The sequence below is a fragment of the Macaca mulatta genome, chromosome 19 (assembly GCF_049350105.2).
Source record: "Macaca mulatta isolate MMU2019108-1 chromosome 19, T2T-MMU8v2.0, whole genome shotgun sequence".
Taxonomy (NCBI): Eukaryota; Metazoa; Chordata; class Mammalia; order Primates; family Cercopithecidae; genus Macaca; species Macaca mulatta.
Genome location: NC_133424.1, coordinates 61,489,225 through 61,515,894, shown reverse-complemented (window position 1 = coordinate 61,515,894; position 26,670 = coordinate 61,489,225). Strand labels below are relative to the sequence as shown.

The following is a 26,670-nucleotide window of genomic DNA, read 5'->3' as shown; positions in this document are numbered from 1 at the left end:
TGAGGCCAGGAGGGAGGAGGGGCCCAGAGCAAAAGAGAGAAATCCAAGGGCGAGGGGGAAGAGGGCAGATGGCCGGGAGTGGGGACAGAGACCCCCACAATGGGAAAGAGAAGCAGATAGTGACCCCAAGAGAGAGGATGCAAGAGACTCAGAGAGAAGGAGACTGTGACCCAGTGAGGGTAGACAGATATCCAGAGAAGAAAACTGGGACCCAGAAAGTGGGCGGTGGGGGGGAACAGGCACCTGGGGGGGGAACAGAGACCACAGAGAAGGGGGCCAGAGATCCAGAGAGAGAGGGGGCCAGAGACTCAGAGAGAGGGGGGGACAGAGACCCAGAGAGAAAAGGACAGACCCAGAGTTGGAGGGAGACAGAAATCCAGAGACAGGAGGACAGAGATCCAGACAGGGAGAGGACAGAGACTGTTTCTCAGTCACTCTGTTTGGAAACCTCATCCCTACTATCCCCTCCAGGACTAGAAGCTAGAAGCTAGAGTCTAGAGTCCTCCTGCTATGGGGCAGGATGTATTGGGTGTTTAGGAACAGGGAAATGTGGAGAAGCCAGAGAGGTGACCCGAACACACACCCAAAGCCTGGGAAGTGGCCCTTCCCCCCACCAATAAATAACTGTGAGGAGCAGGAAACACCCTAACCGGGGACACCCTCCTGCCACCTTGCCATGCTATATTTAGGCTGAGGGGGTGTGGGATGACCCCTGAGGCAGGTGTCAATTTTCCTTCTGAAAATAGCACAGGCAGAGGGAGGCAGAGTCTCAGGGTGGAGGTGTGGTGGGGTGAGGAGCCCGGCTGCCCTCATGACTGTCCTGAGACGCTCTAGCTCCGATCCCATCCCTGTCTTTCTGAGGGTCTCTCAGGGGCTCTGTCCCCTTCTCCGGAGGGTCTGCCCTCAGTCTCTCTGGGCCTCTGTCTTCTCTCTGGGCTTCTGCCCTCCCCCACTCTCTCTAGTCTTGATCCCCCTCTTTCTTTTGGTCTCTCCCCACTTTTCCATGCCTTCATCTGTCACCGCGCACCATTTCTGGAAGGAGCTGATTGTTCTTAAGACACATCTGTCTATCTCTGGGTCCTATAATACCTTGCATGTCTCTTATCTGAGCTCAGGACAAGACCCTCTCCCCGGTCCCCATCCAGGAAATTCCAGGGGAGAGGAGTATGCGGGAGCCCCCACATCCACTGTCTCCCCGGGCCTGGGGCCTTATCACTGCCCAAGCCCAGCTGGTTAATGTCTGGCGTGGAGCTCCTGGGAAGTGGGGAGGAGAGCAGAGAGTGGGAATCTGCCCCGGGATTGACACGCAATTGGCAAAAGACGGCAAAGGAATCTCAGGCCCAGACTCCTGGGGCTAATGGAGGAGGAGGCTGGGGGCTGGACTCCTGAGTCTGAGACGGGGCGGGGTTGGGAGGTGGTGGGGGGAACTGTGGGCTTAGTACTCAGGCGCCTGGGGCTCGGGGGAGAAGTGGCTGGGGTCGCAAGTCCCGGGTCTGAGGGAGGAGGGGCTGGATGCCTGGACTCCTGGGTCTGAGGGAGGAGGGGCTGGGGACCTGGACTACTAGGTCTAAAGGAGGAGGCAGCTGGAGACTGGGACTCCTGTGACCAATGCGGCCGGGTTGAACGAGCCAGGCCTGGCTTCCAAGGTCCCGGCACGCCTGTACAAGGCAGGATCCCCCGGCCCCTCCTCTGCCGTCCGGCGCCGCCCCGCCCCCGCCCCCGACCCGGGCCCTGCCGAGAGTGAGCAGCGAGCAGCCGGCGGGCCAGCGAGCGTCCCTGCAGCCAGCGAGCAGGAGGAGGAGCTGCTGCTGGGCCGAGGGCAGCTGGGGGAGCCGAAGAGGGCGCCCCAGGTAAGAGCTCCGCGCCTCCTCCCCCGGGATTCCGGCGTCCTGGTCGCCCTGCCCTCGGGTGGGGAGGGACGGGGGCGGGGCCGACGGGGGCGGGGCTTGGCTGAGGAAACTGAGGCAGGAGGGAAGTGTCCCAGATACGCAGCCGGTTTCCCCTGAGGGGTCTCAGGAGTCCAGACCCCCCACCCAAATCTGGAGGATGAGGAACCCGGAGTCTGCATTTCTTAGTACCCGAGAAGGAGGAGCCTGAATTCCAGAACTCCTGGGTCTGAGGGAGGAGGGCGCTGGGAGCCTGGATTCCTGGGTCTGAGGGAGAAGGGTGCTGGGGGCCTGGACTCCTAGGTCTGAGGGAGAAGGGTGCTGGGGGCATGGACTCCTGGGTCTGAAGGAGGAGGGCGCTGGGGGCCTGGACTCCTAGGTCTGAGGGAGAAGGGTGCTGGGGGCATGGACTCCTGGGTCTGAGGGAGGAGGGCGCTGGGGGCATGGACTCCTGGGTCTGAGGGAGAAGGGTGCTGGGGGCATGGACTCCTGGGTCTGAGGGAGGAGGGCGCTGGGGGCCTGGACTCCTGGGTCTGAGGGAGGAGGGCGCTGGGGGCCTGGACTCCTAGGTCTGAGGGAGAAGGGTGCTGGGGGCCTGGTCCTGGACTCCTCCTGGGTCTGAGGGAGAAGGGTGCTGGGGGCCTGGTCCTGGACTCCTCCTGGGTCTGAGGGAGAAGGGTGCTGGGGGCCTGGATTCCTCCTGGGTCTGAGGGAGGAGGGCGCTGGGGATCTGAACTCCTGGGTCTGAAGGTGGAGGCCCTGGGGTGTGAAGGAGAAGGCAGTCCTGGTTGGGTCAGCCTGGGCTCCTTTCACTCTCCACCCTTCCCCTTTCCTGTACGGAGGAGCCAGGGCAGGCAGTCACTCCAGGTATGTGCAGAAGTCTTGGGCGGGCCCTGGCCTGTCCTGTGAGGAGGGAACATTCCAGGAAGCAGCTTGGGGAACCAGGGCTTCTTGAGTGTGGGCCCTCAGGGACCCAGGTGTCCAGGTCAGTTCCGCCCCCTCTGGGAGATGAATGGGCCGAGGGGGATGTCATCTCTTCCAGCCTGCTTCATCCACTGCCTCTCCCTTCCCCTCTTCTCCCCTCCCCTCCCTCCATCTGCTTCCCATCCCAGCCAGGAGCCATCACCTGGGTAGAAAAGGGGCCTCTGGAAAGGGGGCGGGGCCTTGACTCTTGGGTACCCTGAACTTCAAGAGGAACTCTGGGGAGGGGGTGTTCAGGGATTTGACCCCTCCCCCACTTGCCTCTATAACCTGTCTATTCCTTTCTTCCCCTAGGTGGTTGCCCCCTCCCTCTCCTGAGATGTCAGGAAGGAGGGGGCCACCTGTGTCCTCCACAGGGGCCCCCCGAAGCCTGGGGACTCCCAGCCCCAGAGCTCCGAGGTGGAGGAGGTGCTGACAGGTCTGGTAACCACTGACTGTTTCCCAGTCTTCTCCACACCACCCTTTCCCAGAACCACAGGCTTCCAGAATGTTGTAGAGAAACTGCAACATCCAAGCCTCCACCAGCCTCTCCCAGCGCCAGGTCAATTTCACACACGGGAAAACTGACGCCTGTCTCAGAGGGGCAGCGTTTTCCCTCCTTAGTGGCAGTTTTGAGGTGCAATGGGGTCTCCCTAGGATTCCAGGTTGTGGCCTTTCTCCAAATTGTGGAATGTGGCCAGGCATGGTGGCTTGAGTCTGTAGTCCCGGCTACTCAGGAGCCACAGCAGGAGGATTGCTTGAGCCCAGGAGTTCAAGTGCAGCGGGGAAATATAGCGAGACCTGGTCTTAAAACAATTTGTGGCCGGGCGCGGTGGCTCACGCCTGTAATCCCAGCACTTTGGGAGGCCGAGGCGGGAGGATCACGAGATCAGGAGATCGAGACCATCTTGGCTAACATGGTGAAACCCCATCTCTACTAAAAAAATTACACAAAAAATTAGCCGGGCGTGGTGGCGGGCATCTGTAGTCCCAGCTACTCGGAAGGCTGAGGCAGGAGAATGGCGTGAACCCGGGAGGCGGAGCTTGCAGTGAGCCGAGATCGCGCCACTGCACTCCAGCCTGGGTGACAGAGCGAGACTCCGTCTCAAAAAAAAAAAAAACAAACAAACAATTTGTTTGGGACCAGGTGCCATGGCTCATGCCTGTAATCCCAGCACTTGGGGAGGCCAGAGTAGGAGTATCACTTGAGGTTGGGAGTTCAAGACCACTCTGACCAACATGGCGAAACCCCATCTCTACTAAAAATACAAAAATTAGCTGAAAAACTGTGGCAGGCACTTTTAATCCCACCTACTCAAAAGGCTGAGGCAGGAGGAGAATCCCTTGAATCCAGGAGGCAGACATTACTGTAAGCCATGATTGAGCCACTGCACTCCAGCCCTGCCAACAGAGTGAGACCCTGTCTAAAAACAAAAAAAAAAATTGTTTTGAACATCCTCCAAGATTCAAGACTCTCGGTTCCTCAGAGTTGTACAGGAAGGATGGCAGAATGCAGTTGCCCAGAGTTTAAGTCCTATCTCTGCCATTTGCTGGCTGCCTGACCAGACAGAAATCATTAACTTCTCTGAGCCTGTATTTCAACATTTGTTGCTATTAAGTAATAGTAGTTGAATTTATTTTATTATTTTTTTTTTCTTTTTTTTTTTTGAGACGGAGTCTCGCTCTATCGCCCAGGCTGGAGTGCAGTGGTGCAATCACGGCTCACTGCAAGCTTCGCCTCCTGGGTTCACGCCATTCTCCTGCCTCAGCTTCCCAAGTAGCTGGTATTACAGGGGCCCGGTACTGCACCCAGCTAGTTCTTTGTATTTTTAGTAGAGATGGGGTTTCATCGTGTTAGCCAGGATGGTCTCGATCTTCTGACCTCGAGATCCACCCGCCTCAGCCTCCCAAAGTGCTGGGATTACAGGCCTGAGCAATCACGCCTGACCATTATTATTATTATTATTGTGGTTTTTTTCTTTTTTTTTTTTTTTTTCTTTTTGAGATGGAGTCTCGCTCTTTCGCCCAGGCTGGAGTGCAGTGGAACCATCTCGGCTCACTTCAAGCTCCACCTCCTGGGTTCACGCCACTCTCCTGCCTCAGCCTCCCAAGTATCTGGGACTACAGGCACCCGCCACCACTCCTGGCTAATTTTTTTTTGTATTTTTAGTAGAGTCGGGGTTTCAACGTGTTAGCTAGGATGGTCTCGATCTCCTGACCTCATGATCTGCCCGCCTCAGCCTCCCAAAGTGCTGGGATTACAGGCGTGAGCCACCTTGCCTGGCCTTATTTTTATTTTTGGAACAGAGTCTCTGTCACCCAGGTGGCAGGGCAGTGGTGCACTCTCGGCTAACTGCAACCTCTGCCTCTCAGGTTCAAGTGATTCTCCTGCCTCAGCCTCCCGTGTAGCTGGGATTACAGGCGCGCAGCACCATGCCCAGCTACTTTTGGTATTTTTAGTAGAGACAGGTTTTCACCATATTGGCCAGGCTGCTCTCGAACTCCTGACCTCAAGTGATCCACCCACCTCAACCTCCCAAAGTGCTGGGATTAGAGGTGTGAGCCACAGTGCTGGCCTGTAGTAGTTGAATATTTATTATTAATCTACAAGTTGGACATTACGAAAGTCCTAGATATAGGGTCCCCCAAACTTCTAGAACAAGGGCTTCCCCACAATCCTGGCAGATAAGCCTCCCCTGGGGTTCCCAACTTCTGTCCCCACTGAAGTTTCCACCCCCTTCTCTAATCCCAGCCTCCTGCTCTCTGTCTCCAGGTGCTCCAAGAGATGCTCCCCCTCCCCTCATGCTCCCTCCCCATCCTCCTCCTTTTCCTCCTCCCCAGTGTGCCAATTGAGTCCCAACCCCCACCCTCAACATTGCCTCCTTTTCTGGCCCCTGAGTGGGACCTTCTGTCCCCCCGAGTGGTCCTGTCTAGGGGTGCCCCTGCTGGGCCCCCTCTGCTCTTCCTGCTGGAGGCTGGGGCCTTTCGAGAGTCAGCAGGCACCCCGGCCAACCGCAGCCGGCGTGGGGTGAGCGAAACTGCACCAGCGAGTCGTCGGGGTGAACTGGCCGTGTGCGATGCAGTCAGCGGCTGGGTGACAGACCGCCGGACCGCTGTGGACTTGCGTGGGCGCGAGGTGGAGGTGTTGGGCGAGGTGCCTGCAGCTGGCGGCAGTCCCCTCCGCCAGTACTTCTTTGAAACCCGCTGCAAGGCTGATAACACTGAGGAAGGTGGCCCGGGGGCAGGTGGAGGGGGCTGCCGGGGTGTGGACCGAAGGCACTGGGTGTCTGAGTGCAAGGCCAAGCAGTCCTATGTACGAGCATTGACCGCTGATGCCCAGGGCCGTGTGGGCTGGCGATGGATTCGAATTGACACTGCCTGCGTCTGCACACTCCTCAGCCGGACTGGTCGGGCCTGAGACCCATGCCCAGGAACTGATCAGGCAGGAAAAGAACTGAGCTGGATGCTGAAAGACCTCAGGGATGGCCCAGCTACTCTAAGGACTCCAGTTTGGGAACTCATCAAATAATCACAAAATCACAGTTCTCTGATTTTGAGCTCAATCTCTGCAAGATGGGTGAAACCACATGGGTTTTTGGAGGTTGAATAGGAGTTCTCCCGGAGCAACTTGAGGGTAATAATGATGATGGTAATAATAATAGCCACTATTTACTGAGTGTTTACTGTTTCTTAGCCCTAATACGTAACTCCTCAGATCAACTCCTATGGATTTGATCGTTGGTGGCCCTTGGCGTTAAGTTGCTGGCTACTCAGTCTCAGAGGACATCACCTTGCTCATCCTGGAGAATGGGAGGGGACATTTCACGATGGGGGAGGGAGGTGGGAGAGGAGAGAAACTGGAATAAGCAAGCAGATGGCCAGGGGACCTTGAGAATGTGGTCCACAGAAGGCCTTTAAGTATCTGGGAGCTGGGGTTCAAATGGGAAATCTTCCTTGGTGAGAGTGAGTAGGGGTTGGCTTAGAATATTCTCTTGTGAGGTAATGAGCCTGCCATCACAGGGGGAGTACAAACAAGGTTGAATGAGAAGTGATCAGGATGCTGGAGAGTTCAGCCCTGGGTGGGGAGCTGGAGTCAGGTTTCTAGCCCTCTTCCCTGTCTCAACCTCTACCCTACATCAGGAAAGCAACAGACCTTAAAATTGTCCAGCTTGATGGCTGGGTATGATGACTCACGCCTGTAATCCCAGCACTTTGGGAGGCCGAGGCCGGCAAATCACCTGAGGTCAGGGGTTCGAGACCAGCCTGGCCAACATGGTGAGACCCCCGTCTCTACTAAAATTACAAAAAGAAATTAGCTGGGCATGGTGGCGGGTGCCTGTAATCCAAGCTACTCTGGAGGGTGAGGTAGAATAATTGCTTGAACCCAGGATGCAGAGGTTGCAGTGAGCCAAGACTGTTCCACTGCTCTCCAGCCTGGGCAAAAGGAGCAAAACTCCGGGCCGGGCTTGGTGGGTCATGTCTGTAATCCCAGCACTTTGAGAGGCTGAGGCGGGCAGATCACAAGGTCAGGAGATCGAGACCATCCCGGCTAACACGGTGAAACCCTGTCTCTACTAAAAATACAAAACATTAGCCAGGCATGGTGGTGGTGGGCACCCATAGTCCCAGCTACTCAGGAGGCTGAGACAGGAGAATGGCATGAACCCGGGAGGCGGAGCTTGCAGCCGAGATGGCACCACAGCACTCCAGCCTGGGCGACAGAGTGAGACTCTGTCTCAAAAAAAAAAAAAACAAAAACAAAAAGGGAAGAAAAAAAGGAGCAAAACTCCATCTCAAAAAAAAAAAATCGTCCAGCTTGAGTGGGGCATGAGGTTCTAACTCGCTGGCCCGCTGGCTAGGATCAGGGGGTCACTGTGGACTGAGGGCCCTTGAGTAGGGCCAGCAAAATCCAACAGAAGGGCCCCAGAAGCCTGAATGGGGGAGGAGGGGTAAGTAGGGTCCGGGCCTGGCTGCAGAAGGTAGCCTCAGTTTTCCTTGTCTGAAGAATGGGCTGGTGGGATGAGATAATGGGGATTGAGGAGGCAGAGGCCTTGACCAAAAACTTTTTTTTTTTTTTGAGATGGAGTCTAGCTCTGTTGCCCAGGCTAGGGTGCAGTGGCACGATCTGAGCTCTCTGCAGCTTTCACCTCCTGGGTTGAAGTGATTCTCCTGCCTTAGTTGGGATTACAGGTGTGTGCCACCATGCATGGCTACTTTTTGTATTTTTTGATAGAGACAGGGTTTCGCCATGTTGGCCAGGCTGGTCTCAGACTCCCAACCTCAAGTGATCCGCATGCCTCAGCCTCCCAAAGTGCTGGGATTACAGGCGTGAGCCACTGCGCCCGGTGACCTAAAGGTCTTTATAGTGAAGAAGTGCCAAGGGAAGCCAGGGACAGACCACAGTCCTTCACAATGGCCCTTCACGTGTTACCCATCACCCCACATGTGTTACCAACACTCTCCTCTCTCTCTCTCTCTCTCTCTCTCTCTCTCTCTCTCTCAGGTCCAGCTTTGAGCAAAAGACTTAGGCATGCCCTCCCCCCATCTATACAGACCAGGCCCCTGGGCGGGCTGGGGCGTGGCTGCCTCAGTTTCCTTTTTTTTTTTTTTTTTTTTTTTTTTTTTTTTTTTTTTTTTGACACGGAGTCTCGCTCTGTCGCCCAGGCTGGAGTGCAGTGGCCGGATCTCAGCTCACTGCAAGCTCCGCCTCCCGGGTTCACGCCATTCTCCTGCCTCAGCCTCCCGAGTAGCTGGGACTACAGGCGCCCGCCACCTCGCCCGGCTAGTTTTTTTTGTATTTTTTAGTAGAGACGGGGTTTCACCGTGTTAGCCAGGATGGTCTCGATCTCCTGACCTCGTGATCCGCCCGTCTCGGCCTCCCAAAGTGCTGGGATTACAGGCTTGAGCCACCGCGCCCGGCCTCCTTTTTTTTTTTTTTTTTGAGACGGAGTCTCGCTCTGTCGCCCAGGCTGGAGTGCAGTGGCGCAATCTCGGCTCACTGCAAGCTCCGCCTCCCGGGTTCCCGCCATTCTCCTGCCTCAGCCTCCCGAGTAGCTGGGACTACAGGCGCCCACAACCGCGCCCGGCTAATTTTTTGTATTTTTAGTAGAGACGGGGTTTCACCGTGGTCTCGATCTCCTGACCTTGTGATCCGCCCGCCTCGGCCTCCCAAAGTGCTGGGATTACAGGCGTGAGCCACCGCGCCCGGCAAGGCTGCCTCAGTTTCTATATCTCCTTGTTTTCCATCTGTGATTTTGGTCTTTTTTGCCACCTTCATCTCTGTCTCTAACTTCCAGTGTCTCTCACCTCTGGGTAGGACTAATAGCTCCCTTTCCATCGTGGTCTCTTTCTTCCTCCCTGTCTCTCCTCTTTCTTGTTGAATTTTTTTCTCACTCATCAAAGCTCGTCTTTTTCACTATGTCCCTGTGCACTTCTCTGTGGGTCCTTCCTCTTCCCCGACCCAGCCTACCCCGTTGGAAGTTTTCAACCAAATCAAAGGCAGGTAGGACAGCCAACGCCAGCGCGCCAGCGCTGACTCTTTGGCATGTGCGTGCGGGAAGGGTTGGGGAGCCCCGGGAAGTCTACCCCAGGCGGGCAGGTATGGCAGAGGGAGGAAGCAGCTGGGAGGTTCTGGATGCTGGAGCAAAGAGGGGTGTTTCTCATGGATGTCCTGAGGTGCTGGCTGTAGTGCAGGGGTCTCTGTCTCTGTCTGGATCTCTGACACCCCCAGGTCTCTGTCCCTCTTTCTGGGTCTCTGTCTCCCCCACCCTCTGCGTCTCTGAAATCCTGAACTTCTCCGTCCCCTACTGCCTGCCTCTCTTTGACTCTCCATCCCCCTCCCCGTGTTTCTCTGTGCCCCTCTTGGGGTCCCTGTCCCTCTGTCTCTGGGTCTGTTTCTTCACTCCATCCAGCCACGTGCCTGCAGGCCCTTCATTGGCTGGATTCAGAGTGGCGGGTACTGACACCCGGAGCAACAGCAACAAGCCAGCTCTTGCTTGGCTACAGGGAGGGGGAGGAACCATGGCCAGTGGTACCCTGGCTCTGCGCTGTGGCCCCCTGTGGTCTTCCATCTCTGCAACCGAGGTACCTGGATCCTGGCCCAGCTGGCATCTCACCAGCAGCTGCCTTGCCCGCCGCATTATCCCACCACTGCCCTTCACCCCGCCCACGGTGCAGGTGAGCAGACCCTAGGCTGAAGCCCTTCAGGGACTGGGTACCCAGAAAGCTGGGGGCTGAGAAAAGCGGATTGGAAGCTTGGACTCCTCTGAAGGAGGGTCCTGCAGTCCTGGGTCTGAGAGAGGAGGCACCAGGGAAGCTGAATGCCAGGGACTGTAGAGGAAAGGGCTGGGGGGCGACTGGAAGAGGTCAGAGCTTGGGGTGGGGGATGATACGGACTCCTGAGTCTTTCTAGCTGATGTGCAGCGCCTTCTCTCCAGTCCAGGGTCGCGGACCCTCTACCCCCGGCTGCAAAGCAGGATTCTCGCATCTGGGCTTTCGACGAGGTCCTCAGCAGATGGGAGACAACCTCTGGCTGGGCCTACGTGCCCAAGACCCATGGAGGGCCCTGCGCCCAGCCCAGAGCCCCAGAGCCTGCAGACCCCACGCGGACTGTGGGGATCAAGGATTTAGGAGAAAAGGTAAGGTTTGGGGAGTGCCGGAGTCCGCGGGGGACAGGGCGGGAGACTGCATTTGAGTCCCCTGCGCCTTCACATGGGTCTCCGGGTCGCCTTTCCCCAGCTCAGATGCCGTGGCTGACCCCTACCACTGACCACGACGTACCAGCGCAGCGAGACGAGGGCGCAGTACACTGGCTCTCCCGATCGGGATGCGCGAGTCTCCGAATACGTCGGGGCCCAGCCCCCACAACGCCCAGACCACCTCCGCGGGGGGCCTTCCCAGGTGCCGGGGTGGAAGCCGGCGCTGGCGAGACGGGGCGGAGTTCCGGGAGCCTGGGGCGGGGCCAGAAGAAATCACAGCCTTGGGGCGCGGCTAAAGGGTCGGGGGCGGGATCCCGAGGTTAGAGGAGCCTGGGGAGGGGCTGGGCCTCGAGGCCAGGCCAGAAGGACCAGGGGCTGGACACTCGCCTTCAGGGCTCCGAAGCTGCTGCGGGGCTAGACGACGGGCTGTGGGTGGGGACGAGATTAGAATATTCTGAGACGGCGTCAGGTGGGAGCTGGGAGAGGTAACGTGGAATTGTTGCTCAAGATGCAGCTCAGCTCCAGTGGCCACACCAAGACGGTTTAAGACCCAGAGAGAAACCAGGGAGGGGGGTTTGTGGTGGCTGGGGGCCTGGGTTTGAGTTCCCTGACCAGCAGGACGTACTTGAACTTAGGGAAGTGAGGCTGGGAAGGGTTGGGGTTTGAGGAAGGAAGCTGAAGTTCCCTCGCGTGGGTGGCAGGAAGGGCTCTGACTCTGGGGCGGGTTCTAGGACCGTGGCCGTCATGGCTGTCCAGGCCGAAGAAGAAGGATTCTGAACTGGGGACCCAAGGCTTGGAACGGGGTATGAAATCTATGTCTTGGGTATGCCTCCTCCCCCAATCTTGCTCCGGCTCTAATCGCCTGGACGAAGAGCCCTGAGTTGTCTGGCCGACCTTTCACAGTATCCGACCGGGGCGTCCTGGACCGCCGCCAGCTCTATCTGACCACCTCGGCCCGGCCCGGGACTTTCGGTTCTATCCCAAGTAAGCCGGGCTCTCGCTCCTCACCGCCTCCTGCACAGCACTCGCCTTGGCCAGTACACGCCGAGCCTCTGGGCTGGCTCCCATTCTCTGACCTGGTGGTCTCAGCCTCGAATCCTGTAGCAGCAAGAACCAAAATTCAGGCCCCAGCCCCTCCCTCTTTTAGTACCCAGGAGGCCTTAGTGTCAACTCTCAGGTAGGGACAGGAAGCCTGCGCAGGCGCTGAGGGGGATTCTGGATCTGAGGACTGGGCCTCCTTCGGTACTTGAGCCCCCAGATACTCCTTCCCAAGGAAGCGAAAGCCCGCGTTTCCTTCCGAAGGATGCGAAAGCGTAGTTTCCAGGACCTTAAGTACCTCGAGGACCCAGGAACACGGGCTACGCACGCCGGGTCCCGTCCTTCCTAAGGGGCCCTCGCCTGGAAATGCAGGAGTTTGGGTGTGCAGACTCCTTAAATCCCGAGGTCTGAACCTCGTCCCCAAGGATCCAGCTGTATCCTCACCATCCTGCCCTGCTCCCACAGGAGCTGTCCGGATACCCCCTCAAGGACTCCCTGACCTACTGGAGCTTCGAAGGGACTCCCTAACTCTGGGGTCACGACCCGCAGCGGCCGCCCTGTTCGCGCTCCTCCCGGCCGCCCCGAGCGCCGCACGGCGGGGTCCTGACTCTGGTTCAGGCATCCTACAGTCCCTCGCTGCACCCGCTCCGCCCGCTGCACCCGCTCCGCCCGCTGGACCGCTTCCGCTAGCTGGAGGCGCCCTGGGGTGGCCCCCACTGGAAGCCCTTGCCGGGCATCCACAGCGTGCCGATAAGCCTACAACACCGAGAACTCCCGCTCCGGCAGCTTGAAGTCGGCGCTAGTGGGAGCTGGCCGGGCCCGCCCCACCCCAGACACGTCCTCTGGCCTCGCGGAGGAGCCAAGCTCCGGACCTCCGCCCACTACGCGGTGTCCGGACTTAGTTGGGCTACCACTCATTACGTCTACCGGCAATGTCCTGGCCGGACTACCCCAGACACGCACACTCAGCTGCGGCATCCCGGAGAAGGGACTAGGTCCAGACATTCTCCTCCAAGACTGTGGCCCCGCGGGCAGGACGCGCCCCCTGCGGGCGTATTAAATAATGAGTTAAGTTACCTGAACCACACGCATTTCCGGGGACCGCTCCGGGCATCCTAGCTTGAGGGTAGGGAGGGCGGAGGTCCCTAAGGGAGAGGTAGGTCTCTGGCTGAATCCCTCGTTGGGGGGCATCTGGGTCAAACGGCTTCCCCTGCTGCAAAGTCAGGGGGAGGCCCTCGCGGACTGGGCAGGAGCTAAGTCCGAAGCCGCGCCCCTCCTGGGAGGTTGGACTGTGGCGCAGGAATGCCTCAAGTGGAGGAGGGTTGAGGCTTCAGTCCCGCACCTTTCTCGGGTCACGGCCTCCTCCTGGCTCCCAAGACCGCACGATAGGCAGAGGCCGGTTTTCCTACACCCTACTCCTGTGCCTCCAACGCCGACTAGACCCTAGCACTGGACGACTGAGTCTCTGAGGTCACTTCACCGTGGTCTCTGCCTCACTCTTGGCGCTGGACCACTGAGGGGAGAGGGCTGGGGTGCTCCGCTGAGCCACTCCTGTGCCTCCCTGGCCTTGTGCACCTCTCACCCCCGGGGGTGTTAGTGTCGAGGTCACCCCAGCATCCTAACACCTCCTGGTGGCCTTGCCGCCCCCACAACCCGGAGGTATAAAGCCAGGTACACGAGGCAGGGGACGCACCAAGGATGGAGATGCTCCAGGTAAGACTGCAGGGCCCCTGGGCACCTTCCACCTCCTTCCAGGCCATCACTGGCATGAGAAGGGGCAGACGCGTGTGAGCTGTGGAAGGAGGCCTCTTTCTGGAGGGACGTGACCCCCAGTAAGCTTCAGGTGGGGCAATCCCTGAGGGTGGGTTTCTGAAATGTTGCGGTATCTCAGGTCCTCTGGGCTGTGGGGTGGGCTCTGAAAGGCAGGTGTCTGGGCGGTGGGTCCTGACTAGGAGATGCCGGGAAGGGTCTCTGGGTCATTGCTCGTGGTGTACCCGGGGAATGGGAGGGCCAGGGCACGGGGCTGCGGTCTCAGACTGGGCTGAAGCAGTGTCCTTGTCCCAGGGGCTGCTGCTGTGGCTGCTGCTGAGCATGGGCGGGGCACGGGCATCCAGGGAGCCGCTGCGGCCACTGTGCCGCCCCATCAATGCCACCCTGGCTGCCGAGAAGGAGGCCTGCCCCGTGTGCATCACCGTCAACACCACCATCTGTGCCGGCTACTGCCCCACCATGGTGAGCTGCCCGGGTCCAGAGACAGGTGCTGCCACCTCAGGGCCGGGTCACAGAGGCAGCGGGGGAGGAAGGGCGGTCTGCCTGTCTGGTCGGGGGCTGGGGAATGGGGTGTGGGAGGCGGGAACAGAGGGCTTCCTGGACTCCTGAGTCTGGGACCTTTGGGGGCAGCTTGGGAGGTCAGCGGAGGCGCTGGCCCCAGGCACATGCTCACTCCCCTATCCACACATCCTCCAGATGCGGGTGCTGCAGGCGGTCCTGCCGCCCGTGCCCCAGGTGGTGTGCAACTACCGCGAGGTGCGCTTCGAGTCCATCCGGCTCCCTGGCTGCCCGCCTGGCGTGGACCCCGTGGTCTCTGTTCCCGTGGCTCTCAGCTGTCGTTGTGCACTCTGCCGCCGCAGCACCTCTGACTGTGGGGGTCCCAAGGACCACCCTTTGACCTGTGATGACCCCCACCTCCAGGCCTCCTCTTCCTCAAAGGACCCTCCCCCCAGCCCTCCAAGTCCATCCCGACTCCTGGAGCCAGCAGACAACCCGTTCCTCCCGCAATAAAGGCTTCTCAATCTGCACTCTGGAGGTGTCTTTCTGTGGGCTCAGGGCAACCACACACACGCAGGGTGGGTCCAGCTTCAAAACCATTTTTTACAAAGTCACACTGTCAGATCTCTGATAGAATACAAGGTGGATGGCTGGACGCCGTGTCTCATGCCTGTAATCCCAGCACTTTGGGAGACTGAGGTGGGCGGATCACTAGGTCAGGAGATCCAGACCATCCTGGCTAACATGGTGAAACCCTGTCTCTACTCAAAATACAAAATTAGGCGGGAGTGGTGGCGGGTGCCTGTAGTCCCAGGTACTTGGGAGGCTGAGGCAGGAGAATGGCGTGAACCCGGGAGGGGGAGTATGCAGTGAGCCGAGATGGTGCCACTGCAATCCAGCTTGGTCCACAGAGTGAGACTCCATCTCAACAACAACAAAAAGAAAACAGGGTGGGGTCAGGGGATGACATCCAGCTCAGGAGGTGTCCATGGTCTCGCCTTCTGTGGGGAGAAGGAAGGTCACAAGGTCATTGTGCCTCCAGGGGGCAGGGCCTGAGCCTTCAAGGCCGAGCTCTCTCTTCCTCCCTCTGAGGGTGGCATAGGCAGTACAGCTGGGGGGTGGGGACCTGAATGGGATGAATGGGCTGAGGCGGATGTCATCTCTTCCATTCTCCTTCATCCACTGCCTCTCCCTTCCCCTCCTCTCCCCTCCCCTCCCTCCATCATCTTCCAATCCCAGTCAGGAGCCATCACCTGGGTAGAAAAGGGGCCTCTGGAAAGGGGGCGGCTCCTTGACTCTTCAGTACCCTGCACTTGTTCAGCGATTTGTCCCCCTTCCCCACCTGCCTGTATACCCTGCCTGATCTTTTCTTCCCCTAGGTGGTTTCCCCCTCCCTCTCCTGGTATGTCAGGAAGGAGACAGCGATGTCCTCCACAGGGGCCCCCCAAAGAGCTCCGAGGTGGAAGAGGTGCTGACAGGTCTGGTAACCATTGGCTGTTTTCCAGTCTTCTCCACACCACCCTTTCCCAGAACCACAGGCTTCCAGAATGTTGTAGAGAAACTGCAACATCCAAGCCTCCACCAGCCTCTCCCAGCGCCAGGTCAATTTCACACACGGGAAAACTGAAGCCTGTCTCAGAGGGGCAGCGTTTTACCTCCTTAGTGGCAGTTTTGAGGTGAACTGGGGTCTCCCTAGGATTCCAGGTTGTGGCCCTTCTCCAAATTGTGGAATGTGGCCAGGCGTGGTGGCTTGAGTCTGTAGTCCCAGCTACTCAGGAGCCACAGCAGGAGGATTGCTTGAGCCCAGGAGTTCAAGTGCAGCGGGGAAACATAGCAAGACCTTGTCTTAAAACAATTTGTTTTGGGCCGGGCGCTGTGGCTCACACCTGTAATCCCAGCCGTTTGGGAGGCCAAGGCAGGAGTATAGCTTGAGGTTGGGAGTTTGAGACCAGTCTGGACAACATGGTGAAACCCCATCTCTACTAAAAATATAAAAATTAGCTGGGCATGGTGGCAGGTGTTTGTAATCCCAGCTATTCAGAAGGCTGAGGCAGGAGAATCACTTCAACCCAGGAGGCAGATGTTGCAGTGAGCCAGGGTTGTGCCACTGCACTCCAGCCTGGCCAACAGAGTGAGACTCTGTCTCAAAAAATAATAATAATAATTGATTGGAACATCCCCCAAGATGCAAGACTCACGGTTCCTCAGAGTTGTACAGGAAGGATGGCAGAATGCAGTTACCCAGACTTTAAGTCCCATCTCTTACATTTGTTGACTGTGTGACCGGACACAAATCATTAATTTCTCTGAGCCTGTATTTCACGATCTGTTGCTATTAAGTAACAGTAGTTGAATATTTTTTATTTTTATTTGATTCTTATTATTCTTTTGAGATGGAGCTTCGTTCTTGTTGCCCAGGCTGGAGTCCAGTGGCGCGATCTTGGCTCACTGCGACTTCCGCCTCCTGGTTTCAAGTGATTCTCCTGCCTCAACCTCTCGAGTAACTGGGATTATAGGTATGCACCACCACTCCCGGGGATATTTTGTATTTTTAGTAGACATGGGGTTTCTCCATGTTGGTCAGGGTGGCCTGGAACACCTCACCTCAGTTGATCTGCCCACCCTCAGCCTCCAACAATGCTGGGATTACACGCATGAGCCACCACGCCCAGCCTTATTTTTATTTTTGGACAGAGTGTCACTCTGTTGTCCAGGTGGGAGGGCCGTGGCACGATCTCGGCTCACTGCCATCTCCGCCTCCCAGGTTCAAGCGATTCTCCTGCCTCAGCCTCCCGAGAAGCTGGGATTACAGGTGCGTAGCACCACGCCCAGCTAATTTTGGTATTATTAGTAGAGATGGGGTTTCACCATGTTGGCCAGGCTGCTCTTAAACTCCTGACCTCAAGTGATCCGCCCACCTCAGCCTCCCAAAGTGCTGGGATTACAGGTGTGAGGCACAGTGCCTGACTTGTAGTAGTTGAATAATTACTATTAATCTACAAGTTGGGCGTTATGCAAGTCCGATATATAGAGTCCCCCAAACTTCTACAGCAAGGGCTGCCCCACAATCCTGGCAGGCAAGCCTCCCCTGGGGTTCCCAACTTCTGTCCCCACTGAAGTTTTTAATCCTCTTCTCTAATCCCAGCCTCCCTTACTCTGTCTCCATGTGCTGTGAGAGCTGCTCCCCCTCCCCCAGACTCCCTCCGCATCCCCCTCATTTTCCTCCTCCCCAGTGTGTCAATGGATTCCTAATCCCCATCCTGGACATTGTCTCCTTTTCTTGCCCCAAAGTGGGACCTTCTTTTCCCCCAAGTGGTCCTGTCTAGGGGTGCTGCTCTTGAGCCCCCTCTGGTCTTCCTGCTGGAGACTGGGGCCTTTCGGGAGTTAGCAGGCACCCCGGCCAACCACAGCCAGTGTGGGGCAAGTGAAACTGCACTGGCGAGTCATCAGAGTGAACTGGCCGTGTGCGATGCAGTCAGCGGCTGGGTGACAGACCCCGGGACCGCTGTGGACTTGGGTGGTTTGGAGATGGAGGTGTTCGAGAAGGTGCCTATAGCTGGGGGCAATTCCCTCTGCCAGTACCTCTTTGTCACCCGCTTTGAGGCCCATAACTCTGAGGAAGGTGACCCGGGGACAGGTGGAGGGGGCTGCCAGGGTATGGACCAAAGGCACTGGTTGTCTGAGTGCAAGGCCAAGCAATCCTATGTGCGGGCATTGACCTCTGATGCCCAGGGCCGTGTGGGCTGGTGATAGATTTGAATTGACACTGCGTGTGTCTGTACACTCCTCAGCTGGACTCACCAGGACTGAGGCTTATACACAGGAACTGGTAAGGCAGAAAAAGAACAGAACTGGATGCTGAGAGACCTTAGGGATGGGCCAGCTGCTCTAAGGACCCGAGTTTGGGAACTCATCAAATGATCACAAAATCACAACTCTCTGAATTGGAGCTCAATCTCTGCAAGATGGGTGAAACCACATGGGGTTTTGAAGGTTGAATAGGAGTTCTCCTGGAGGAACTTGAAGGTAGTAATTATGATGCTGATGATAAGAATACCACTATTTACTGAGTGTTTACTGTTTCTCAGTCCTAATACATAAGTCTTGGAATCAACTCTCGTGGATTTGATCATTGGTGGCCTTTGGTGTTAAGTGGCTGACTGCCCAGTCTCAGAGGACACCACCTTGCTCATCCTGGAGAGAGGGAGGGCACATTTCATTATGTGGATGGGGAAGGAGAGAAACTGGAATAGGCAAGCAGATGGCCAGGGGACTTTGAGAACGTGGTCCACAGAAGGCCTTTAAGTATCTGAGAACTGGGGTTCAAATGGGAAATCTTCCTTGGTAAGAGTGGGTAGGGGTTTGCTTAGAATATTCTGTTGTGAGGTAATGAGCCCCCCATCACAGGGGGAGTACAAGCAAGGTTGAATGAGAAGTGATCGGGATGCTGGAGAGTTCAGCCCTGGGCAGGGAGTTGGAGTCAGGTTTCTAGCCCTCTTCCCTGTCCCAACCTATACCCCACATTGGGAAAGAAACAGACCTTAATATTATCCAGCTTGATGGCCGGGTGTGATGACTCACGCCTGTAATCCCAGCACTTTGGGAGGCCGAGGCAGGTGAATCACCTGAGGTCAAGCATTCAAGGTCAAACCCTGTCTCTACTAAAATTATAAAAAGAAATTAGCTGGACGTGGTGGTGAGTGCCTGTAATCAAGCTACTCTGAAGGGTGAGGCAGGAGAATCACTTGAACCTGGGAGGCAGAGGTTGCAGTGAGCTGAGACTCTGCCATTGCACTCCAGGCTGGGCAAAAAGAGGGAAACTCCTCCGTCTCAAAAAAAAAAAAAAAAAAAAAAAAAAATGTCCAGCTTAAGTGGGACATGACGTTCTGACTAACTTGCCGGCCCCCTGGCTGGATCAGGGGGTCAGTGTGCATTGACAGCCCTTGAGTAGGGCCAGCAAAATCCAACAGAAGGGCCCCAGAAGCCTGAATGGGGGAGGAGGGGTAAGTGGGATTCTGGGCCTGACTGCAGAAGGCAGCCTCAGTTTTCCTTGTCTGAAGAATGGGCCAGTGGGATGAGATTACGGGGGTTCTGGAGGCAGAGGCCTTGACCTAAAGCTCTTTTTTTTTTTTTTTTTTTTCCGAGATAGAGTCTTGCTCTGTCGCACAGGCTGGGGTGCAGTGGCGCCATCTGAGCTCACTGCAACATTCACCTCCCGGGTTCAAGTGATTCTCCTGTCTTAGCTGGGATTACCTGCCTGGCTAATTTTTATGTTTTTTGGTAGAGACAGGGTTTTGCCACATTGACCAGGCTGGTCTCAAACACCTAACCTCAAGTAGTCTGCCCACCTCAGCCGCTCAAAGTGCTGGGATTATAGGAGCGAGCCACCGCATCCACTGACCAAAAGCTCTTTATAGTGAAGAAATGACAAGGGAAGCCAGGGACAGACCAAAGGAGTTCACAATAGCCCTTCACCTATTACCCATCTCCCCACATGTGCTGTTAGCACACACACACACACACACACACACACACAGAGTTTCTCTCTCTTTCTTTCTCTCTCTCTCTCTCTGGGACAGACTGCAAAACTTCACAATAGCCCTTTACCTATTACCCATCTCCCCACATGTGTTGCCAACACACAGACACACACACACACACACACACACACACACACACACACACACTGTCTCTCTCTCTCTCTCTCAGGTCCAGGTTTAAGCAAAGGACATAGGCTTCTTCTCCCCCCATCTATACAGACCAGGCCCTGGGGCGGGGTGGAGCATGGTTGCCTCCATTTCTACATCTCCTTGTTTTCAATCTGTGATGTTGATCCTTTTGCCTCCTTCCTCTCTGTCTGTAACTTCCAGTGTCTCTCACCTCTGGGTTAGTACTAATAGCTCCCTTTCCATCGTAGTCTCTTTCTTCCTCCCCGTCTCTCCCCTTTCTTGTTGTATTTCCTTCTCACACATCGAAGCCCGTCTTTTTCACTATGTCCCTGTGCACTTCTCTGTGGGTCCTTCCTCTTTGCCCACCCAGCCTACCCAGGTGGAACTTTTCCAGCAAATTAAAGGCAGGCAGGACAGCCGACACCAGCGCTGACCCCTCCAGCACATGCGGGGAGGGTGGGGGAGCCCCGGGGATGTCTGGAAATCATTATCCCCAGGTGGGCAGGCCTGGCAGAGGGAGGAGCAGCCCGGAGCTTCTGGACCCTGGAGGAAAGAGGGGTGTTTCTCATGGATGTCTGGAGGTGCTCGGTGCAGTGCAGGGGTCTCTGTCTCTCTGGATCTCTGACATTCCCAGGTCTCTGTCCTTTCTGGGTCTCTGTCTCCCCATCTCCCTGGGTCTCTGAAATTCTGAACTTCTCCTTCCTCTTCTGCCCTCCTCTCTTTGAGTCTCCATCTCCCTCCCCATGTTTCTCTGTGACCCTCTTGGGGTCCCAGTCCCTCTGTCTCTGGGTCTCCTTCTCACTCCATCCAGCCACAAGCCTGCAGGCCCTTGATTGGCTAGGTTCAGGATGGGTGGGTTCTGTCACCTGGGGCAACAGCAACAACAAACCAGCACCTGCTTGGCTACAGGGAGGGGGAGGAACCATGGCCAGTGGCACCCTGGCTCTGCGCTGTGTGCCCCCCTCCATCCCCCCGTGGTCTTCCATCTCTGCAACCGAGATGCCTGGATCCTGGCCCCACTGGCATCTCACCAACACCTGTGCTGCCCATCGCATTATCCCACCCATGCCCTTCCGCCCGCCCATGGTGCAGGTGAGTTGACCCTAGGCTGAAGCCCTGTGGGACCTGGGGACCCAGAAAGCTAGGTGCTGAGTAAAGGGGATTGGGAGCCTGGACTCCTCTCTGAAGCTGGAGTGTCCTGGAGCCCTGGGTCTGAGAGAGGAGGCACCAGGGAAGCTGGATGCCAGGGATTGCAGAGGAACGGGCTGGGGGCCGACTGGAAGAGGTCAGAGTTTGGGGTGGGGGGTGATACGGAGTCCTGAGTCTTTCTAGCTGATGTGCAGCGCCTTCTCTCCAGTCCAGGGTCCCGGACCCTCTACCTCTGGCTACAAAGCAGGATTCTCGCATCTGGGCTTTCAACGAGGTCCTCAGCAGATGGGAGACAACCTCTGGCTCAGCCTCTGGCTTGGGCCTAGGTGGGCAAGCCCCATGACGGGCCCTGTGCCCAGCCCAGAGCCCAGAGCCTGCAGACCCCAGGAGGACTGGGGGATCAAGGATTCAGGAGAAAAGGTAAGGTTTAGGGAGTGCCAGAGTCCGCAGGGGACAGGACGGGAGACTGCATTTGAGTCCCCTGCGCCTTCACAAGGGTCTCCAGATCACCTTTCCGCACCTCAGACGCCGTGGCTGGCGCCTCCCACTGACCACAAAGTACCAGAGCCTCGAGACCAGGGTGCAGTACACGGGCTCTTCCCACCCGGACACCGGCGCCCTTGAATACAAGTCGCAGACCACCACCGCCCAGCCCCTCACAAGTCGCAGACCACCACCGCCTGGGTCTGGGCCTCGAGGCCAGGCCAGAAGGACCAGGGGCTGGAAACTCATCTTCAGGGCTCCGAAGCTGCTGCGGAGATAGACAGCGGGCTGTGGATGGGAAGGAGACTAGAATATTCTGAGACAGGGTCGGGTGGGAGCTGGGAGAGGTAATGTGGAATTGTTGCCTAAGATGCAGCTCAGCTCCAGTGGCCACACCAAGACGGTTTAAGACCGGGAGCGGAACCAGGGAGGTTGTTTTTTGTGGCTGGGGGCCTGGGTTTGAGTTCCTTGACCAGCAGGAGGTGCTTGGATTTAGGGAAGTGAGGCTGGGAAGGGTTGGGGTTTGAGGAAGGAAGCTGAAGTTCCCTGGCGTGGGTGGCAGGAAGGGCTCTGACTATGGGGCGGGGTTCTAGGGCCGTGGCCGTCATGGCTGTCGAGGCCGAAGGAGAGGGATTCTGAACTCGGGACCCAGGGCTTGGAACGGGGTGTGAAATCTGTGTCTTGGGTATGCCTCCTCCCCCAATCTTGCTCCGGCTCTAATCGCCTGGACGAAGAACCCCGAGTTGTCTGGCGGCCTTTCACAGTATCCGACCGGGGCGTCCTGGACCGCCGCCAGCTCTATCTGACCACCTCGGCCCGGCCCGGAACTTTCGGTTCTATCCCAAGTAAGCCGGGCTCTCGCTCCGCACCGCCTCCTGCACAGACCCCGCCTTGGCCGGTGCTCGCCGAGCCCCTGGGCTGGCTCCCATTCTCTGACCCGGTGGTCTCAGCCTCGAATCCTATAGCAGCAAGAACCAAAGTTCAGGCCCCAGTCTCTCCCTCTTTTAGCACCCAGGAGTCCTTAGTGTCAACTCTCAGGAACGGCGGTAGGGACAGGAAGCCTGCACAGCGGGTCGAGGGGATTCTGGATCTGAGGGCAGGGCCTCTTTCCGTACTTGAGCCCCCAGATACTCCTTCCCAAGGAAGCGAAAGCCCCCGTTTCCTTCCCTAGGATACGAAAGTTCTGTTTCCAGGACGTTAAGTACCTGGAGTACCCAGGAACGCAGGCTACGCGCACCCAGTCCCGTCCTTCCTAAGGGGCCCTCGCCCGGAAATGCAGGAGTTTGGGTGTGCAGACTCCTGAGATCCCGAGGTCTGAACCTCGTCCCCAAGGATCCAGCTGTATCCTCACCATCCTGCCCTGCTCCCACAGGACGGAGCTGTCTCTATACCCTCGCAAAGACTCCCTGATCTACTGGAGCTTCGAAAGGAATCCCTAACTCTGGGGTCACGACCCGCAGCGGCCACCCTGTCCGCGCTCCTCCCGGCCGCCCGGAGCGCCGCACCGCGGGACCATGACTCTGGCTCAGGAATCCTACAGCCCCGCGCTGCACCCGCTCCGCGCGCTGCACCCGCTCCGCCCGCTGCACCCGCTCCACCCGCAGCACCCGCTCCGCCCGCTGGACCGCTTCCGCCCGCTGGAGGCGCCCTGGGTGGCCCCCACTGTAAGCACTTGCCGGGCATCCACAGCGTGCCGAAAGCCTACAGCCCCCAGAACTCCCGCTCCGGCAGCTTGAAGTCGGCGCTAGTGGGAGCTGGCCGGGCCCGCCCCACCCCAGACACGTCCTCTGGCCTCGCGGAGGAGCCAAGCTCCGGACCTCCGCCCACTACGCGGTGTCCGGACCTAGGTGGTCTCCTACTCATTGCGTCTATCGGGAATGTGGGGGCCGGACTACCCCAGACACGCACACTCAGCTGCGGCTTCGCGAGGAAGGGACTAAGTTCAGATATTGTCCTTGGAGGCTGTGGCCCCGCGGGCAGGACGCGCCCCCTGCGGGCGTATTAAATAATGAGTTAAGTTACCTGAACCACACGCATTTCCGGGGACCGCTCCGGGCATCCTAGCTTGAGGGTAGGGAGGGCGGAGGTCCCTAAGGGAGAGGTAGGTCTCTGGCTGAATCCCTCGTTTGGGGGCATCTGGGTCAAGCGGCTTCCCCGGCTGCAAAGTCACGGGGAGGCCCTCGCGGATTGGGCAGGAGCTAAGTCCGAAGCCGCGCCCCTCCTGGGAGGTTGGACTGTGGCGGAGGAATGCCTTAAATGGAGGAGGGTTGAGGCTTCAGTCCCGCACCTTTCTCGGGTCACGGCCTCCTCCTGGCTCCCAAGACCGCACGATAGGCAGAGGCCGGTTTTCCTACACCCTACTCCTGTGCCTCCAACGCCGACTAGACCCTAGCACTGGACGACTGAGTCTCTGAGGTCACTTCACCGTGGTCTCTGCCTCACTCTTGGCGCTGGACCACTGAGGGGAGAGGGCTGGGACGCCCCGCTGAGCCACTCTTGCCCCTCCCTTGCTTTGTGCACCTCTCACCCCCCGGGGTGTTAGTGTCGAGGTCACCCCAGCATCCTACCACCTCCTGGTGGCCTTGCCGCCCCCACAACCCGGAGGTATAAAGCCGAGGCAGGGGACGCACCAAGGATGGAGATGCTCCAGGTAAGACTGCAGGGCCCCTGGGCACCTTCCACCTCCTTCCAGGCCATCACTGGCATGAGAAGGGGCAGACGCGTGTGAGCTGTGGAAGGAGGCCTCTTTCTGGAGGGGCGTGACCCCCAGTAAGCTTCAGGTGGGGCAGTCCCTGAGGGTGGGGATCTGAAACGTTGGGGTATCTCAGGTCCTCTGGGCTGTGGGGTGGGCGCTGAAAGGCAGGTGTCTGGGCGGTGGGTCCTGACTAGGAGATGCCGGGAAGGGTCTCTGGGTCGTTGCATGTGGTGTACCCGGGGAATGGGAGGGCCAGGGCACGGGGCTGCGGTCTCAGACTGGGCTGAAGCAGTGTCCTTGTCCCAGGGGCTGCTGCTGTGGCTGCTGCTGAGCGTGGGCAGGGCACGGGCATCCAGGGAGCCGCTGCGGCCACTGTGCCGCCCCATCAATGCCACCCTGGCTGCCGAGAAGGAGGCCTGCCCCGTGTGCATCACCGTCAACACCACCATCTGTGCCGGCTACTGCCCCACCATGGTGAGCTGCCCAGGGTCAGGGGCAGGTGCTGCCACCTCAGGGCCGGATCACAGAGGCAGCGGGGGAGGAAGGGCGGTCTGCCTGTCTGGTCAGGGGCTGGGGAATGGGGTGTGGGAGGGTGGGAACAGAGGGCTTCCTGGACTCCTGAGTCTGGGACTTTTGGGGGCAGCTTGGGAGGTCAGCGGAGGCGCTGGCCCCAGGCACATGCTCACTCCCCTATCCACACATCCTCCAGATGCGGGTGCTGCAGGTGATCCTGCCGCCAGTGCCCCAGGTGGTGTGCAACTACCGCGAGGTGCGCTTCGAGTCCATCCGGCTCCCTGGCTGCCCGCCTGGCGTGGACCCCGTGGTCTCCGTTCCCGTGGCTCTCAGCTGTCGTTGTGCACTCTGCCGCCGCAGCACCTCTGACTGTGGGGGTCCCAAGGACCACCCTTTGACCTGTGATGACCCCCACCTCCAGGCCTCCTCTTCCTCAAAGGACCCTCCCCCCAGCCCTCCAAGTCCATCTCGACTCCTGGAGCCAGCAGACACCCCGTTCCTCCCGCAATAAAGGCTTCTCAATCTGCACTCTGGAGGTGTCTTTCTGTGGGCTCAGGGCAACCACACACACGCAGGGTGGGTCCAGCTTCCAAACCATTTTTTACAAAGTCACACTGTCAGATCTCTGATAGAATACAAGGTGGGCCGGTCGCGGTGGCTCACGCCTGTAATCCCAGCACTTTGGGAGGCCGAGGCGGGCGGATCACAAGGTCAGGAGATCGAGACCACGTTGAAACCCCGTCTCTACTAAAAATACAAAAAATTAGCCGGGCGCGGTTGTGGGCGCCTGTAGTCCCAGCTACTCGGGAGGCTGAGGCAGGAGAATGGCGTGAACCCGGGAGGCGGAGCTTGCAGTGAGCCGAGATCGCGCCACTGCACTCCAGCCTGGGCGACAGAGCGAGACTCCGTCTCAAAAAAAAAAAAAAAAAAGAATACAAGGTGGATGGCTGGACGCCGTGGCTCAGGCCTGTAATCCCAGCACTATGGGAGACTGAGGTGGGCGGATCACTAGGTCCAGAGATCCAGACCATCCTGGCTAACATGGTGAAACCCCGTCTCTACTCAAAATACAAAATTAGGCGGGAGTGGTGGCGGGTGCCTGTAGTCCCAGGTACTTGGGAGGCTGAGGCAGGAGAATGGTGTGAACGCGGGAGGGGGAGTATGCAGTGAGCCGAGATGGTGCCACTGCAATCCAGCTTGGTCCACAGAGTGAGACTCCATCTCAACAACAAAAAAAGAAAACAGGATGGGGTCAGGGGATGACATCCAGCTCGGGAGGTGTCCATGGTCTCGCCTTCTGTGGGGAGAAGGAAGGCCACATGGTCATTGTGCCCCCGTGGGGCAGGGCCTGAGCCTTCAAGGCCGAGCTCTCTCTTCCTCCCTCTGAGGGTGGCACTGGCAGTACAGATGGGGGGTGGGGATATGAATGGGATGAATGGGCTGAGGTGGATGTCATCTCTTCCATTCTCCTTCATCCACTGCCTTTCCCTTCCCCTCCTCAGGGATGGCCCTGCTGCTCTAAGGACCCCAGTTTGAGAACTCAACAAATGATCACAATATCACAACTCTCTGAATTGGAGCTCAATCTCTGCAAGATGGGTGAAACCATATGTGGTTTTGAAGTTTGAATAGGAGTTCTCCCAGAGGAACTTGAGGGTAGTAATTATGATGATGATGATAAGAATAACCACTATTTGGCAGGGCACGGTGGCTCAAGCCTGTAATCCCAGAACTTTGGGAGGCCGAGATGGGCGGATCACGAGGTCAGCAGATCGAGACCATCCTGGCTAACACGGTGAAACCTCGCCTCTACTAAAAAAAAAAAAAAATACAAAAAACTAGCTGGGCGAGGTGGCGGGTGCCTGTAGTCCCAGCTACTCGGGAGGCTGAGGCAGGAGAATGGCTGGAACCCAGGAGGCGGAGCTTGCAGTGAGCTGAGATCCGGCCACAGCACTGCAGCCTGGGCGACAGAAGGAGACTCCGTCTCAAAAGAATTAAAAAAAAAAAAAAAAAGAATAACCACTATTTATTGAGTGTTTACTCTTTCTCAGCCCTAATACATAACTCCTCGGATCAACTCTTGTGGATTTGATCATTGGTGGCCTTTGGTGTTAAGTGGCTGACTGCCCAGTGTCAGTGGACACCATGTTGCTCATCCTGGAGAGAGGGAGGGCACATTTCATTATGTGGATGGGGAAGGAGAGAAACTGGAACATGCAAGCAGATGGCCAGGGGACCTTTAGAACGTGGTCCACAGAAGGCTTTTAAGTGTCTGGGAGCTGGGGTTCAAATGGGAAATATTACTTGGTGAG

The 26,670-nt window shown here is 57.7% G+C and overlaps 5 protein-coding genes and 3 pseudogenes across 19 annotated transcripts in view; 6 read left to right on the top strand and 2 right to left on the bottom strand.

Moving 5' to 3' along the window:
* Positions 1-9,588, bottom strand: part of PPFIA3 (PTPRF interacting protein alpha 3) — a 96,636-nt gene extending 87,048 nt beyond the window's left edge. The window contains exon 1 of the mRNA XM_077976704.1: positions 9,570-9,588. The gene's annotated coding sequence lies outside the window, so the exon portion shown is untranslated. The remainder of the gene's footprint in view (positions 1-9,569) is intronic.
* NTF4 (neurotrophin 4) lies at positions 674-6,520 on the top strand. 7 transcript variants are annotated; one of them, NM_001194831.2, is given in 4 exon segments: positions 1,747-1,850; positions 2,729-2,871; positions 3,162-3,285; positions 5,620-6,504. In NM_001194831.2, a coding segment is annotated over 1 exon segment (633 nt). In that variant the 5' UTR covers positions 1,747-1,850; positions 2,729-2,871; positions 3,162-3,285; positions 5,620-5,631; the 3' UTR covers positions 6,265-6,504.
* A 136-nt stretch (positions 9,589-9,724) lies between the features above and the next one.
* On the top strand, positions 9,725-12,641 carry LOC100425213 (stabilizer of axonemal microtubules 3-like; annotated as a pseudogene).
* Positions 12,047-14,379, top strand: CGB8 (chorionic gonadotropin, beta polypeptide 8). 5 transcript variants are annotated; one of them, XM_077975817.1, is made up of 3 exons: positions 12,047-12,648; positions 13,646-13,813; positions 14,048-14,379. In XM_077975817.1, the coding sequence occupies exons 2-3, from the start codon at positions 13,673-13,675 to the stop codon at positions 14,360-14,362; spliced, it is 456 nt and encodes a 151-aa protein (XP_077831943.1). In that variant the 5' UTR covers positions 12,047-12,648; positions 13,646-13,672; the 3' UTR covers positions 14,363-14,379.
* Positions 14,380-14,785: 406 nt separating this feature from the next.
* RUVBL2 (RuvB like AAA ATPase 2) overlaps positions 14,786-26,670 on the bottom strand; it is a 72,482-nt gene continuing 60,597 nt past the window's right edge. For 2 of the 3 annotated variants that reach the window (XM_077975667.1, XM_077975668.1), the window contains exon 16: positions 14,791-14,850. In XM_077975667.1, coding sequence (XP_077831793.1) covers positions 14,825-14,850 — 26 coding nt within the window. In that variant the 3' untranslated portion in view covers positions 14,791-14,824. Of the gene's footprint in view, positions 14,851-26,670 lie in introns of all 3 variants that reach the window. The other variant, XM_077975662.1, reaches the window with a different exon arrangement.
* On the top strand, positions 16,035-17,774 carry LOC100425116 (neurotrophin-4-like; annotated as a pseudogene).
* On the top strand, positions 18,974-23,155 carry LOC719043 (stabilizer of axonemal microtubules 3-like; annotated as a pseudogene). The gene is made up of 5 exons (XR_013409962.1): positions 18,974-20,610; positions 20,876-21,092; positions 21,193-21,352; positions 21,854-21,995; positions 22,523-23,155. The product of XR_013409962.1 is annotated as a stabilizer of axonemal microtubules 3-like (transcript).
* Positions 23,268-24,886, top strand: LOC114674119 (choriogonadotropin subunit beta). Of its 2 annotated transcripts, XM_028839670.2 has the most exons (3): positions 23,268-23,800; positions 24,152-24,319; positions 24,555-24,886. In XM_028839670.2, the coding sequence occupies exons 1-3, from the start codon at positions 23,786-23,788 to the stop codon at positions 24,867-24,869; spliced, it is 498 nt and encodes a 165-aa protein (XP_028695503.2). In that variant the 5' UTR covers positions 23,268-23,785; the 3' UTR covers positions 24,870-24,886. The 2 variants fall into 2 exon arrangements, with proteins under 2 accessions (XP_028695503.2, XP_077836910.1); XM_077980784.1 differs by lacking the exon at positions 23,268-23,800 and having other exon boundaries at positions 23,945-24,319.

Excerpts from the sequence above, each read along its gene's own strand:
- LOC114674119 (XM_077980784.1), top strand. The coding sequence starts at position 24,071 with ATGTGGTGTACCCGGGGAATGGGAGGGCCAGGGCACGGGGCTGCGGTC. Across the intron at positions 24,320-24,554 it reads CCGGCTACTGCCCCACCATG|ATGCGGGTGCTGCAGGTGAT; the intron begins GTGAGCTGCCCA and ends CACATCCTCCAG.
- NTF4 (XM_077976613.1), top strand. The coding sequence starts at position 706 with ATGACCCCTGAGGCAGGTGTCAATTTTCCTTCTGAAAATAGCACAGGC. Across the intron at positions 781-5,619 it reads GGCAGAGTCTCAGGGTGGAG|GTGCTCCAAGAGATGCTCCC; the intron begins GTGTGGTGGGGT and ends CTCTGTCTCCAG.
- CGB8 (XM_015124374.3), top strand. The coding sequence starts at position 13,583 with ATGGGAGGGCCAGGGCACGGGGCTGCGGTCTCAGACTGGGCTGAAGCA. Across the intron at positions 13,814-14,047 it reads CCGGCTACTGCCCCACCATG|ATGCGGGTGCTGCAGGCGGT; the intron begins GTGAGCTGCCCG and ends CACATCCTCCAG.